The 16154-nt window shown below is 40.2% G+C and overlaps 1 protein-coding gene across 3 annotated transcripts in view; it reads right to left on the bottom strand.

Annotated features, from left to right (window-relative positions):
• Positions 1-16154, bottom strand: part of PLEKHG4B (pleckstrin homology and RhoGEF domain containing G4B) — a 79972-nt gene that overhangs the window by 43530 nt on the left and 20288 nt on the right. For all 3 annotated transcript variants that reach the window (XR_005984289.1, XM_041731988.1, XM_041731987.1), the window contains exon 2: positions 15664-15861. Coding sequence is in view for 2 of the 3 variants with exons in the window: in XM_041731988.1 (XP_041587922.1) it covers positions 15664-15861 (198 nt within the window). In the remaining variant the exon portion in view is untranslated. The remainder of the gene's footprint in view (positions 1-15663; positions 15862-16154) is intronic.

Here is a 16154-nt window from a genome sequence, read left to right as displayed (position 1 = left end):
CATGTCAGCAGCGATGCATCGCTGTGACAGTTCGGCCAGGATTCAGTGGCCAGGAGCTTTACACTGGGGAATGTTTTTCTAAGCTAACACATCAACTGTGGAAGAGTGTTGTTCTATGTCACGCTTCTGTGATAGCCAAGCCAACCCCCTTTTTGACATTTGTCTCTTTTCTGTACAATTTCTCTATTTTTATTCTTTTTACGAATGGTGGCCTTGTTTCTGCCTTCTTAGGGCTGTGAGGTCTTTAAAAACTTTGACAATCTTTTTTTTTTTTTTTTGATCACCATTAGCAAATGTTTGTCTGTGTTTTGTTTCCACCAGCTGCTTAGATGTGACCTCGTTTCCTTGCTGTATAGCTTAGTTATGTTCCTTTCCTTTCTATGGAAGCTTAAATTTTATACAAATTGAATTTCTTGACTTTTTTGTGGTATATTTTCTTGCCTTGAAACTTAAGAGTTTGAGGTCTTACTGAAGGTTGCCTTTCACATAGATTTTATGTTAGTTTCCTTCAGAGCTAAGGTCTAGAAAATACTTAATGTTTTCATACATCTGAGTTGGAAATTGTGAAAGTTTACCTGAAGGCCTTAACTAGGCTCAGTCACATATACCATTCAGCAGTTTTAAATACCGTGTCCTAAGGCTGTGTCCTTGGGAGTGGGAAGCGCAAGCAGAACCCATGTCCAAGGATGGGGGACAGGGGTGAGGAGCTTCCAAGAGCCTGGATCCAGCTCACAGGTCAATGGGTCATTGTATCTTTTCCATGGCCTTCCTCACAGATACACAAATGGCCAGTAAGCAAATGAAAAGATGCTCAACTTCACCAATCATTAGGGAAATGCTTATTATGTGGAATTTGCCTCATAACAACAAAAGCAGCTGGTCATCTCTGAACCAGGACGCTGGCCCTGACCAGACAAAAAACCTGCTGACACCTTGACCCTGGACTCCTCAGGTTCCAGGAGAATGAGAAATAACTTCCTATGTTTATAAGCTACCCAGTGTATGGTGTTTTTGTTGTAGCAAATTGAATGGATGGAGGCACCCAATCAGGGTCTTTCCTGGGCTTGTATAAAGATGTTGAAGACAGGAAATCCTCTCTCCACTGGCTTTATGTATTGGGAGGATTTGCACCTTCACCCAGCCTGTCTGCACAGTGGAGCCAAGTAGAGCAAGGGGGAGACACAGAGCCCCAGGGACACGTTTGAGCCCCTATTGGGGGTGAGTCTGAAGCTCTTCTCCTCTAGGCTTCTCAGTGACACAAGGCAAATTCATCTTACAGCCCAAAGAGCCTTGATTAATCCACCCAGCATGCACTGTCCCATCGTCTACTTTCATTCATCCTGGGGCTCACCCTCTTTGTGCCATTTCTCTTTCAAAGGCCCTATGACCACAGCTCTCTTCTAGTTCCCCCAATCCCGCCCCCGACCAGGTCTGAGCAGAATCTCTGTCCATTGACAGAGGGTTCTTTTTACCTCTAGCTCCCCCAATCCCACCCCTGACCAGGTCTGAGCAGAATCTCTGTCCATTGACAGAGGGTTCTTTTTACCTGTTGATGGTGCCTTTTAAGAACATAGTTTTAAATTCTGATGAAATCCAACTTACTCTTATTATTTTTGCTGCCTGTGCTTTTGAGTCATTTCTAAGAAATCACTGCCAAATCCAATGTCATGAAGCTTTTCTTATGTTTTCTTCTAAGAGTTTTATAGTTTTAGTGCTTTCTCATAGGTCTTTGATCCATTTTGAGTTAATTTTTGTGTATGGTGTGAGGTAAGACCCAACCTCATTCCTTTGCATGTGGAGTTTTCCACCACCATTTGTTGAAATGATGATCCATACCCACTGAATGGTCTTGGCACTCCTGTCAGACATCATTTGGCCATATATGTAAGGGTTTATTTCTGGGCTCTCTATTCCATTTCATTGGCCTATATGTTTATCCTATGGCAGTGCCACAATGTTTTCATTACTATAGCTTTGTAATGAGTTTTTAAATCAGGAAATGTGAGTCTTCCAACTTTGTTCTTCAAGATTCTTTTGGCTACTTGGACTCTCTTGAGATTCCATAGGAATTTTAGGATAGGTTTTTCTTTCTGCAAAAAACATTGCTGTGATTTTGATAGAGATTGCATTGAATCTTCAGATCACTTTAGATAGTACTGCCTTCTTAACAGTATTACATCTTCCAGTCCATGAACACAAGTGTCTTTCCAGGTCTTAGCTCTTCTTTTCTTTCTTTCAGCAATGTTTTGTAGTTTTCAGTATGCAAGCCGTTTACTTCTTTGTTTAAATTTATACCTAGATATTTTATTCCTTTGGAAGCTACTGTGAAATTTTTAAAAGATTTTGTTTATGAGAGTGTGAGTACACACAGGGAGGTACAAGGACAAGCAGACTGCGCTGAGCACAGACTGACCGTCTGACCTTGAGATCACAACCTGAGCTGAAACCAAAGCTTAACCAACCGAGCCACCTAGGTACCCTATATTTTTTTAAAGATATTTATTTATTTATTTATTTATTTATTTATTTATTTATTTATAGAGTGTACATGCATGAGCGGGGACGGGGGGCGGAGACAGAGAGAGAGAGAGAGAGAGAGAATCTCCAGCAGATTCCACGCTGAGTGTGGAGCTGATGCAGGAGCTCTATCTCATGACCCTGAGATCATGACCTGAGCTGAAATGTCACACATTTAACTGACTGAGCCACTTTGTCGCCCCTGCAAGGAGTAATTCTTTATCTCATTTCAACATCTTCCCTAAATAGTGTGCTCAAGACATTTATAGTGTTTCAAGGAAGAAGTGACAGAGCCAAAGTTTTATTTATTCAAAAAGAGGTTGGCGGGCTTCACTGTTTAGGGGCTGCAGCTGAGCTGCCAGAAACAGGTGCAGTGCCCTTCCTTACGTGGGCTTCCACACAGCAGTCCAGGAACCTGAATTTCTCAAGATCAGCAGCAGGCTTTCAATCATAATAGATGTATCACAGCAGTACTGTAATACTCCGAAAAGCTCAGCTTCACTCCCCTACTTGGAAAACTGAAAACAAGACAAAACTTTTACGGTCCCTTGGAAAAGTCAGAGGGAGAACTTGTCCACTTGTCTTGGGCAAGGGGACAGACAGCCTTCCTGGGCCTGACGAGGCACAGAGGGATAAGCTTCCGTGTCTGCTCTTCTTGGACTCCAACATCCCACACCAGACCACTGTCACCATGGGGGCCCTTCTCTCCGTCTTTGGGCTCTGACACCCTGCACAAGGCCATGTAAATACCTGTCTATCCTTGTTAGGCAACAAAACCTGCAGCCGGCTGCCATACACATCCCCACCATGTGTCCATGGAACCCCATCCTCACTGTTCACTGTCAAGGTCCTGCACCCCTGGTCCTGGGGCTGACCCCAGGGTGTCCACCCAGCAACCTACCACCAGGCACCAGGGACAGCTGAACGTATTTGCAGATCAACCAGCTTCCTGAATGGTGAATGTGCAGTGGTCAGGCCACTTGATGGTCTTCAGGGTACCCTCAGCCCCAGTTCTGTATGCAGTTTGGCTGCCATGTGCACCCCCGCACATGTTAATATTGTTAATATTCATTTCAGCTGAGGTTAGGCATTGAACCTCAGGAACTCTAGCACTGTGAAAGCCGCCAGAGACTGGACCATCCATTTTCTTTTCCCTCTCAGTTTTTAAGGTTTCATTTCTGATTTTAGTAAGTAGGGGATATTTTTAGAGTTAATGTAGGAAAAGCAGAGTCACTCCTTTTCCATACTCCCAGGCCTACCATAGCACAAGCACACTAACATCACTGTATGGTTTAAAAAGTGCCTGTCAAGCAACTGGTATGAGACAAACTTATACCACTTTTTGGCCTAATATTATCTCATAATAATTTCCTCAGGTATTTTTAAAATACTTCTCTTAAAACAATTTTTTTAAAGATTTATTTATTTATTCATGATAGACAGAGAGAGAGAGAGAGAGAGGCAGAGACACAGGAGGAGAGAGAAGCAGGCTCCATGCAGGAGCCTGATGCAGGACTAGATCCCGGGACTCCAGGATCATGCCCTGGGCCGAAGGCAAGTCCTAAACCGCTGAGCCACTCAGGGATCCCCCTCTTAAAACAATTTTAACCTGCATATAATAATCTATCATATTTATACATTACTAATTTAACCATTGCCCTAATATTTATTTCCATTTTTTACTGTTATACATATTATTGCAATACATACTCTTAGGAATAATTATAGCTCTGTATTTTACTTTAATTAATTAATCATGTTATTTATTTATTTATTTATAAGTAGACTCCACACCCAACCAAGATGGGGGTTTGAACTCACGACCTGAGATCAGGAGCCCCATGCTCTATTGACTGAGCCAGCCAGGCATCTCTGGTCCTGTATTTTAGGTCATATGCTGTGGGTTAAGATTTCTGATTAAAACTGCATGACACTATAAAGAGTCTCCATTCATAGTAAACCACTGCTTTCCCAAGAGGTCATCCCAATTTCCACAAATAAGAGGCGTGTCAGCCTCATTATCTCCCTGCTCTGGGTATTAATCTTTACACTTTCCTGTTCGTTAATGAACAAAAGCTTGGGTCTTGTCACTTACTTTGCGCCTCTCTGACCACCAAAAGCCCAGCCTTTCCCAGTCTTCTAGGGATACTGGTGCCTCTTCTGTACATTTTCTCTTCAAGGCTGTGCCAATGTTTATATTGGACTTAGTGTTTTACTTATGTCTGTGAGTTCTCTGCAAACATGATCTAAAAAACAGCTTTTGTTTGGCTTTTAATTCTGCTTCTGATGCTTCTGAAGCACAGATTTTCTAGATGTTTCTGCCATCGGTCTTTCGATTTGCTTCTTGTGACGGCTTTCTCTGCTCAAGTCTGAGAAGTTGGTCCCCTCCACTCTGTGTTCAACCCTAACTCATAAACGTTTCTCTGAGTGGCTGAAGAATGCCGGGTGGCTGCTCTCCACATTTCTGAGACCCACCCCCTCTCCCTGCGATTTCCCGTGCTGACTGCACCGTTCTAAGGTCCCTCCAGCTCTGGGTGTTAAAGCAGGTCATCACTATCAAAGAATGACCATACACACCCAAACCACTTTATCTTTGCTTTAAATACAAAAATGTACATTTCTGTGCTAGTACCTTGGTGGGGAAGGGACCCCTTGGAGGTCTGCTCCTCCTGCTGCTCTGCCTTGTTGCCCCTTTATGACACTAGAGGATAGTTCTTGACACTCAGCTTCCTGATTAGGTGTGTGTGTGTTGGTGTCTTCACAGGGCTCAGATGGGTACATCTTCGTTGACCCAGGGGCTCTCTCCTTTCTCCCCTGGGTTGGCCACAGCCATGCCGCTGTGTCTCCCAGCACCTCTGCAGGGGAGCAAGAACATCAAGACAGGAGGGAAAGAATATGCATGTAGGATTCTTGTGGATTTTCCCTCAACTATCCCAGTCTATCATTTGTCTTGTTCATATCTAACAGGACAGCACTTTTTCATAAGTGACATTAGTGAGTCTCTGTTGAGCATTCAAGTTTCTTTTCACAGAGGAAGCTGCCCTCTTTTATTTCTGCACGCATAACTAATCCATTTAGGTTTCAGTAAAACTGGATTTAATTAGTTCTTCTTTTCCTAACTTAAGGTGGAAATTTAGATAATTAACGCTAGACTTTCCTCCCCAAAGCTATGTATCACTTTAAACTGTATTCTACATTAAGGATTGCTTCAGCTGCGTGTAAACATTTCTACTTGTTGTGTTTTCATTACTGTTTAGTTCCAGGTTCTTCAGGAATGTGTTACTGAATTTCCAAGTATTTTAGGAGTTCCTAGTTAGTTGTTGGTATTCTGATGATAATGCTGTGGCTAGAAAAAAAATTACTATACTCCTGCTTCTTGAAATTTTAAAACTTTATTTTAAATGACCTACAGCATATTGTTCACCTTGAACAGCATTTTGTGTGCACTTGGAAAGGATGTGTATTCTGCATTTGTTGGATGTAATGTTCCGTAAACGTCAAATAGGTCAGGTGTTGTTCAGATCTTTCGTATCCTTAGTGAAATTTTTTACTAATTGGTTTATCAATTGCTGACAGAAGAGCTGAAAATCTCCATTTAGTGTCATTTGTTTGGCTTAATGTACTTGAAAGTTCTGTTATGACCTGTTGACACATGGAGCCTTTTATCACCCTGTCTGTCCCCATGCGTGTCTGGTGACTCTCATGGTTGGAGGTCTGCCTCACCTGACAGTAAGATCACCACCAAACTTCCTCATATGTACTGGAATATCTTGTTCTTTTCCTTTCACCTTTTGCATGTCTAAGGGAATAGAAGGGAAGGGAGAAGAAATGGGTAGGAAATATCAGAAAGGGAGACAGAACATAAAGACTCCTAACTCTGGAAACGAACTAGGAGTGGTGGAAGGGGAGGAGGGTGGGGGGTGGGGGAGAGTGGGTGGCGGGTGCTGGGGGTGGCACTTGACGAGATGAGCACTGGGTGTTATTCTGTATGTTGGCAAATTGAACACCAATAAAAAATAAATTTATTATTAAAAAAAATAAAGGGTATTCCTTATAACCAGCAGTTAGGGGGTCTTGCCTCTTTCCCAGTCTGAGTCTGACAATATCTGCCTTTCAGTTGGAATTTTTATTTCACTTAACTACATTTACCATAATTACAAATATGGATAGATTAAATCTGTCATCTTTGCATGTAATCTCTGTTTGCCTATTGCCCCTTTATGACACTAGAGGATAGTTGCTTTTTCTTTTATTCTCTCTTCTGTGTTTTGGATCTCATTTATCTCCTCTACTGATTATTTAGCTACACATCCTTGTGTTGTGTTCAGTAGATGCTGTCAAGATCACAACATGCATCTCTAACTCATCATGGTCTACTATTCAAGTGACATTTTGTCACTTAAACACAATGTAAGAACGTATAGGAGCATAATTCAACTTACTCCCTTCCACGTTTTATGCTTTTGTCATATTTTTTAAAATTTTATTTTAATTCCAATTAACATACAGTATAATATTATTTTCAGGTGTACAATTTACTATATACAACACCCAGTGCTCACCACAACTGCCTTCATTCATCCCCATCACCTATCTCACCCATCTCTAACCCACCTCCCCTCTGGTGACCATCAGTATGTTCTCTAGTTAAGAATCTGTTTCTAGATGGGTCTGTTTTTTTCCTTTGCTCATTTGTTTTGCTTCTTAAATTCCACATATGTGTGAGATCATATGGTATTTGTCTTTCTCTGACTTACTTTGCTTATCATAATACTCTCTAGCTCCATCCAGGTTATTGCAAATGGTTAAGATTTCATTCTTTTAATGGTTGAGTAATATTCCAGTGTGTATGTGTGTGTCTGTGTGTGTGTATCCCACATCTTCTTTATCCATTCATCTAGCAACAGACACTTGAGCTACTTCCATAGTTTGGCTATTGTAAATAATGCTGCAAGAAATATAGGGGTGCACTATGCCTCTGAATTAATGTTTTCATATTTTTTTGATAAACACTGGGTAGTGTGATTACTAGAACATAGAGTAGTTCCATTTTTAAGTTTTTGAGGAACCTCTATACTGTTTTCCACAGTGGCTCTGCCAGTCTGCATTCTCACCACAGTGCAAAGAGTTTTCCTTTTGCCACATCCTTGCCAACACATGTCCTTGTGTTGTTGATTTTAGCCATTCTGACAGGTGTGAGGTGTTATCTTCATTGTGGTTTTGATTTGCATTTCCTTGATGATGACTAATGTTGAGTATCTTCTCATGTGTCTGTTGGCCATCTGGATGTCTTCTTCTGAGAAAGGTCTGTTTATGTATTCTGCCCATTTTTAATTGGATTATTTGGGTTTTGGGGGCGTTGAGTTATATAAGTTCTATATATTTATATTGAATATTAAACGTTTGTTGGATATGTAATTTCTAAATATCTTCTCCCATTCAGTAGGTTGTCTTTTAGTTTTGTTTATTGTTTCCTTTGCTGTGCAGATGCTTTTTATTTTGATGTAATTTCAATAGTTTATTTTTGCCTTTATTTCTCTTGCCTCAGGAGACATATCTAGAAAAATGTTGCTATAGATGATGTCAGAGAGATTACTGCCTGAGCTGTCTTCTAGGATTTTTATGGTTTCAGGTCTCACATTTAGGGTTGGGATCAGATAGCTTCACAGGCAAATTCTACCAAATGTTTAAAGAAGAGTTAATACCTACTCTTCTCCAATTAGTCCCAAAATTAGAAGAGAGAAAATTTCCAAATTCATTCTATGAGGCTGGTATTACCCTGATTCCAAAACCAGATAAAGGCACAACAACAAAAAAGAGAACTACAGACCAGTGTCTTTGATGAACATAGATGCAAAAATCCTCAACAAAATACTAGCAAACTGATTACGACAATACATTAAAAAAAATCCTTCACCATGATCTAGTGGGATCTATTCCTGAGTTGTAAGGGTGGTTCAATATTTGCAAATACATCAGTATGATATATCACATCAGTAAGATAAAGGATAAGAACCATATGATCAGGGCAGCCCAGGTGGCTCAGCGGTTTAGTGTCGCCTTCAGCCAAAGGCATGGTCCTGGAGACCCGGGATCGAGTCCCACGTCGGGCTCCCTGCATGGAGCCTGCTTCTCCCTCCGTTGTCTCTGCCTCTCTCTCTCTCTCACAAATAAATAAATAAAAATCTTTTAAAAAAATAAAATAAAATCTTTAAAAAAAAAAGAACCATATGATCATTTCAGTAGATGCAGAGAAAATATTTGACAAAGAAAAACATCTATTTATGATAAAAAAAAAAAACTCTTAACAAAGTAGGTTTAGAGGGAACATAGCTCAACATAATAAAGACCATATATAAAAACCCCACAGCTAACATCAATGGTGACAAATTGAGAGCTTTACCCCTACGGTCAGGAACACGATAGGGATGCCCACTCTCACCACTTTTATTCAACATAGTACTGGACATCCTAGCCATGGTAGTCAGACTACAAAAACTAATAAAAGGCATTCAAATCCATGAGGAAGTAGTAAAACTTCCACTATTTGCAGACAATACTACACTATATATAGAAAACCCTAAAGACTCCACCAAAACAATTAGAAGTGATAAATAAATTCAGTAAGTTGCAGGATATGAAATCAATGTACAGAAATCTGTTGCATTTATATGCACTAATAACGAAGTAGCAGAAAGTGAAATTAAGAAAACAACCCCATTTACAATTGAACCAAAAATAATAAAATATCTAGGAATAGACTTAACCAAAGAGGTTAAAGACCTACACTCTGAAAACTATAAAATACTGATTAAAGGACACAAAGAAATGGAATGATATTCTATGTTCATGGTTTGGAAGAACAAATATTGTAAAATGTGCATACTACCCAAAGCAATCTACACAGTCAATGCAATCCCTATCAAAATACCCTCAGCATTTTTCACAGAACTAGAACAAACAACCCTAAACTTTGTATGGAAGCACGAAAGACCCTGAATATCAAAGCAACCTTGAAAAAGAAAAACAAAACTGCAGGTAATGTAATTCCAGATTTCAGGTGATATTACAAAGTTGTAATAATCAAAACAGCATGGGACTGGCACAAAAACAGACACATATTCTGTTCAATGGAACAGAATAGAAAACTGGATCACTTTTGTTCACCATACACATAAAAAAAAAACCTCAAAATGGATTAAGGACCTAAATGTAAGACCAGCCCTGAGGTTTCTTCTTTCGACTTCTCATCTGAGCACAGATGGTCCTTCCCTGTCAGGTTGCTTTTCCGTCCGCCCTCCCTGTGGCCTCGGCAACTGACCCCAGGTGTCCTCACTCACTTAGGAAGTCATTGTCTCCCCATAATTTAGTTCCTAGATCTTTGTGTACCCACAGCTGTTGGACGGCCTTAAAGGAAAATATAATTGTTTTCATTTATGTGGGGTTTTCTGGTTATTTGGCCAGGCGTCTCTCATACACTTTACACCCTAGCCAGAAATAGGGCTGACCTGTTCATTGGCCAATTTCCTTTGTTATTCTCTGACCCTTTGTCTATTTAGGAGTACACATACAATTTTCCAAATGTAAGGGTAGTGTTGTTGTTATTGATTTGTATTTATTGTATTGCAGTCTTTATATGTCAATTCTCTGTATTTATTGCCACCTTATGACTAATGGTCAATTCTGGTAAATTGACCAGGGGGTTGGTGTACTTTCTATAGTGGCTGGAAACACGTTGCTATAATAGTTGGAGCTCCCAAGACTGGCAGCAGCCAGAGCAAGCAGCCATACAGTGTGTCCATTTATTTCCCTTTATTCTCTTCCAGGAACTCAATGCAGCGTTACAAAACAATGTAGAGTATATGATTTTAAGAGATTTCCATGCTTTTAAGTTTGTTTTCATAAAATCCAGTTTCTTCAAAAAAAAAAAAGCAATCTACACTAAAAGTACACTAAAGAACATTGTACTCTAATATTTTCTAAGTTGTATACACTCTTGAAATAAATGTATATACTCTAATGATAAAATTTGATCAGAATTTTATCAAAATTTGGAAAATATTCCATGTGTGCTTGGGAAGGATGTGTATTCTAAGATTAGTGGCTTCAGTACTCTCCATGCATGCCCATGGGTAGAAGAGAAAAATCAGGAATTCAGACATGTAAGTAATGTGTGGTCTGCTTATCTGTTTGCTCTGGAAGAGGTGAGATCTCCCACTATGATTATGTTTACCCCTTGTAATTCCCTCAGATTGTGTTCCAAACATTTCAGGTTATGTTGTTAGGTGTTTACAGATTGTTATGTAGTCCTGGTTGTTACCAGCATTATTACTCAATGATCCACCTTAGCCTTGAGGATGCATTTTCCCTTTTGCTATATTTAGCTTCTTCTCAATATAGCTATACCAGTTATCTTTGTTTGGTTAGAATTTTGCTGGGCTACCAGTTAACTTTGCTTTCATCCTGTTATTATATATGCTGTGCTTTTTACTTCTCATGCCTTTGTTTTGTTTGTTCCCCCTCTTCCGGCTTCCATTTGATTTTATTTTCTTTATTGTAATCTCCTGCCCCTGCTTCTCCCATCATGCAAACACTCTATTTCTATATCTTTCTGATTACTTTTAACCTCTCCAGACAGTTTTTGAACCAAACTTGTGATGAAAGAAAATTACAAATAAGCTGATGAGTGACTCTAAGCATTTCTTGTATCTACAAAGAGATGGAAGAATGGTGGTTGTTGAAATCTTAGGGTAACATGATGATTAGTGATGCTCTTCAAGCCACATGCTTTGACAATAGCAGGTAAATAAATAAAAACTGCCTTGATTTATATCAATGAAAATATGTTTATATTCATAGTTGTTGAGATGAGTTCATTTTCTCCTATGTGATAAGGATGATCAAATTTTATTTTCTTTATTAAACAGTAAGAAAGCAATATAAATGAGATAATAAGGATATCCCTAAATTTCACTTTGTACTTATTAAATTATGTACTTGTAAATATGCATTGATATTAAAGAGTAGTATCATTCATATAGATTTTTCAGAAAATAAAGCAATTCTGTAAGTAGGAAAGGGGGACAACTTATTATTAAAATGAAAGGAGAAAGAAACTTAACAGAAGAAAGAAGACAAAACATTAGGTCAAAATAGCTTTTCAAAACACACCTTTGAATGGAGATAGGCAGGGAGCACCTGAGTGGCTCAGCAGTTGAACATCTGCCTTTGGCTCAGGGCGTGATCTTGGGGTCTGGGGATCGAGTCCCACATCAGGCTCCCCACATGGAGCCTACGTCTCCCTCTGCCTGTGTCTCTGCCTCTCTCTGTGTCTCTTATGAATAAACAAATAAAATCTTTGGGAAAAAAAAAAGAATGGGGACAGGCATTTTTGTTCCCTGTGCTGTGGTTTATCTCAGTTTCTTATCAACCAACACCCTTTAAATGTGCAAAAGGTATATAATCATAAAGGAAAATATCCTCTCTGTAGACTACTTCATACAAAGAATCAATCCTAGGATACCCTTGGTCATTTCTCTACCATGGTCATTCTAGCTATAAAACATCCAAAGAATTTAATAAATCAAAGTAGTCCAGTGGTAGTTTTTTTTTTAAAGCCCTACTTCAATATCAATGGAATAATAAAAGGCACTGATTAATATAGGTCTTACTTTTTATTTTTTTCTTTAAAAACTTATTTATTTTCATCCTTTATTTTTTTTAGAGATTGATTTATTTAGAGAGAGAGCATAAGCACAAGCAGTGAGAGGGAAGAGGGAGAAGCAGACCCCTAAAAGGGGCTTGATCCCATGACCCTGAGATCATGTAGGTCTTACTTTTTAAATTAAATGCTACTTATTTTATTTAGGGAAGCTCTTTTATCTGAATTGTACAAAGACCATACAAAATCTGTGTTAGGTTCTCATACTCAGTGGCTTCACATTATATTCTTACCATTGGTAACATGAGGTAAAGGAAAACATTTTTCCCTGAAAGCCAAGGAGGTAACTCTACATATGTATGAAGCAAATATTTTTTCAAATAAGATTAGTTAATAAACTGCACCACTTTTAAAGTTGCACATGGTATAATAGGGCAAATACTGCTGTTCTGGATTGCTGCTGTTGTTGCAGAATTCTGTAACAGATGAATGTATGAAAGCTCTAGCAGTAAGCAGGAGGCCTCCTGAAGACTCAATAACCAAGGAAGCCCATGTCCCAGTACCCACTGAGGCTCCTCCTGAGCGTGCTGACTGTACACAGCTGGGCACATGTACCTTGCAAGCTGTCATTCACAATTACATGATCAAAAAATTAGCCAAACTGTCTCCATATTTTTTTAAAGATTTTATTTATTTATTCATGAGAGACATAGACAGAGAGAGAGAGACAGAGACAGAGACAGAGAGAGAGGCAAAGACACAGGCAGAGGGAGAAGCAGGCTCCACGCAGGGAGCCTGACATGGGACTCGATCCCGGGTCTCCAGGATCCCACCCCGGGCTGAAGGCAGTGCTAAACCACTAAGCTACCAGGGCTGCCCCTGTCTCCATATTTTGAGCTCAATCTTCCATCTTGTAGATCTTCATCGTTGAACTTCAGGGCCACCAAGTAGCCTGTGATGATCTTGGCATTCTTCTCAGAATGCTTCACACAATCATGTTGGATGGCTTTATAAATATGACATGGGGCTTCAGTTGGTGGCTTCAAGGTACTTGAACACCCTAAGGCTCGGAGTCCATGACACATACCTTCCCTTCTTTAAGGACTGTTTGAACAGCATCCATATAGGTGCCACACATGTGGCTGTGTACTCATCATATCGAGCATCCTGTGACCTTACATGAGGATTTCAAATATTTCCTTTGACAGTGATACTCATGTCCATCCATTTCATAGCTCTTTTTTGGAACAAGTAGTATGAGGCATAGCACTTTGGAAATGGTTAAGATTAAGTTCCATAGATTGTCTTCTCAGTGCATTTACTGCAATGCCAGAAGCTCCCGCGAGCACTATAAGGCAGTGCTCATCTGCAGGGTGGTGTTGGTGGGGTGCCCAGTGTGCTAAGGCAGCTGCTGGCACTGCACCCTCTGGTGTGCAGCTCAAGAGCTTACTTTTTAAGATTGAGCCATGAATCTTTCCAGCAGCTCACTGCAACATACCTATGACTTGGCTGTCATTAGTTTTAAGATTTCCTTGAAAATAACCTATAATAAAAATATCCCAAGACATTTTTCTTTCAAATTGATCTATGACTTTAAAGCAATTTTAATCAAAACTCTCAAGATGCTTTGTATAAATTAACTGATTCTCAATTTTATGTAGATATGCAAAGACATGAGAATAGCTAAACAATTTTGAAAAAGAAGAAAGTTGGAGGCCTTATACCGGCTGACTTCAGGACTCACTATGAAGGTTCACTAATCAGAACCATGGTACTGGAGGAAAGAGAGATCAATGGAAAAGAACAGAGTCTAGGAACAAATTCCCAGTTGTACTGACAATTCATTTTCAACAAAGTTGCCAGAGTCAATCAGTGGAGAAAAGAAGGTGTTTTCAACAAATGGTGCTGGAACAGGTGGATAGACATATGCAAAAACAAACAAATTTGATGCTTACCTCACACCATATACAACAATTAACTCAAAATGGATCTTAGGCCTAAAAGTACAGTCCTTAGGACACAGAAAACAAAATAAAAAAAATAGGGAAAGTTCATCAAAATTAAACACTTTGACTCTTCCTAAAACCAATATTTCTGAAATGAAAAGGTAAGCCACAGATTGGGAGAAAATATTTGCAAACCATATATGTAATAAAGAATCTGTATCCAAAATATATAAAGAACTCTTAGAACTCAAGAAGAAGACATTGCAGAAATGTGTCAGTGGGTGCATCCTCTAAATTTTATGCCGTGTGCCTTACTTGCCTTGTCTTACTCTGGTCCTGGTCCTTACAGACAAAAATCTGCTTTTGTAACTGTATATATTTGGAATTACCTGACTGGACAGTTAAAAAATAAATAGAATTACTTTAATGAAAAAAAAAGAGAAGACGACAATCCAATTTTTAAGAATGGATAAAAGGTTAGAATTGACACATCACAAAGAGGGCACATGGAAGGCAAATAAGTCCAGGAAAAGACACTTAACATCTATAGTTATTAGGGCGGTACGCACTAATGCCATGACATTGCATGTGACACCACGCACCTGTTCTCGAATGGCCAGAATGAAATAGGCTGAGAATAGGAGGTTTTGGTGAGGATGCCAAGCCACTGGAGTTCTCCAAAGCAGCTGATGGGAATGCACAATGGTGCGGCCACTCAGGGAAAAAGTTGGAAGTGGCCCAGCAATCACAGTTCTAGCTCTTCTAGCTCTTTACCAAGAAAGCAAGCCCTCACATATTCTTGCCTGTAAATGTTCACAGCAATTTTATATATGATATTCTAAAACTAGAAGCAACCTGAGTATCTATCAACCCATGAACGAGTAAACAAACTGTGGTATATTCCATATAATGGAACACCACTCAGGAAAAAAAAATCCCCAGAAATAAACTAAGCACCTGAGAAATCTATTAGGCTAGGTTTAAAGACTCTGCTGAAAGTTTACTGGGGAACCAGGATGGATACCTCTGGATGGAATGGGTTGCACACCTGGGAGGCCTGAGAAGCCTGTTTCTGGAACACAGAACCTTATTTCACCCGTCATTTAGGACTAGGGCAAAGGAGCCAGAAGCCAGAGGAAAACTGCTAAGTTGGTATGCTTATGGACCCCAAAAGTGGAGTGAACTAGATCTCTCCATTCATGTGATTAAACTTGATGAAATAGCTGAGGATAATCTCACAGCTTCTTTTCAGAGAGAAAACAAGTGCTCACTTGAATTATGTCTGCTTTAATTACTGGTTTAATGTTATGTTCCCCTTTGTCTCCATCCCCAGTGAGGGTATTCCATGTGCTCAGCTTCAATATTCTCCAGGGACCCAGTAAAACCCTGCCTGTTTCTTCTCTACAGTCAACACAGGAAGGCGTTACCTGCAGGGGAGGGTCTCACAGGTTTCCTCCTGCAAGAAAAAGCATCCCACAGGCTCTGTCCCCTGAGAGGAGGGTCCCATACAGGTCTGGCTCCTGTAGGGTAGGTACTCACACAGGCTTCCTGCTGCAGGTGCTGTAGGGCCCTCTTGGCTGGGATGAGGAAGTCAGTGAGGCAGCGCAGCCCGTCCCCACCGTGGAGTCTCTCGGCCACGCTGAACAGCTGCCAGAGCACCGTGGCTGACGTGGCCTCAAAAGGTGGATAAAGGGCAGACAGTGTGTTCTGGATACAGGTGTCAAGGGATTCCAGATCCTGAAATGCAAGAAAGGACCAGGTAGTTTAAGACACGAAGAAGACAGGCGCTAAGGACACTTTGACAGACTAGCTAACAGTTGGCTTTTCGGGCTCTGCCTTATGTCTGGGCATGTGAGTTGTCTTTGTGGCATAGGAAGGTACAGGCAAGTCCTCAGCACAGTGGGGGACTCCCCTCAGAGCCATCTCCTGGGCCTTCACATTGTCACACAGCAGAGGCATACCGAGGAAGTGCCCCTGCTGCATCAGGTAGGGCAGACCCCTGTGCCCATGAGGGGCACTCCAAATAATAC

Source organism: Vulpes lagopus, chromosome 17 (genome assembly GCF_018345385.1).
Source record: "Vulpes lagopus strain Blue_001 chromosome 17, ASM1834538v1, whole genome shotgun sequence".
NCBI lineage: Eukaryota > Metazoa > Chordata > Mammalia > Carnivora > Canidae > Vulpes > Vulpes lagopus.
The sequence above is the reverse complement of the archived record's forward strand: the minus strand, read 5'-3'. Positions and strand labels throughout refer to the sequence as shown.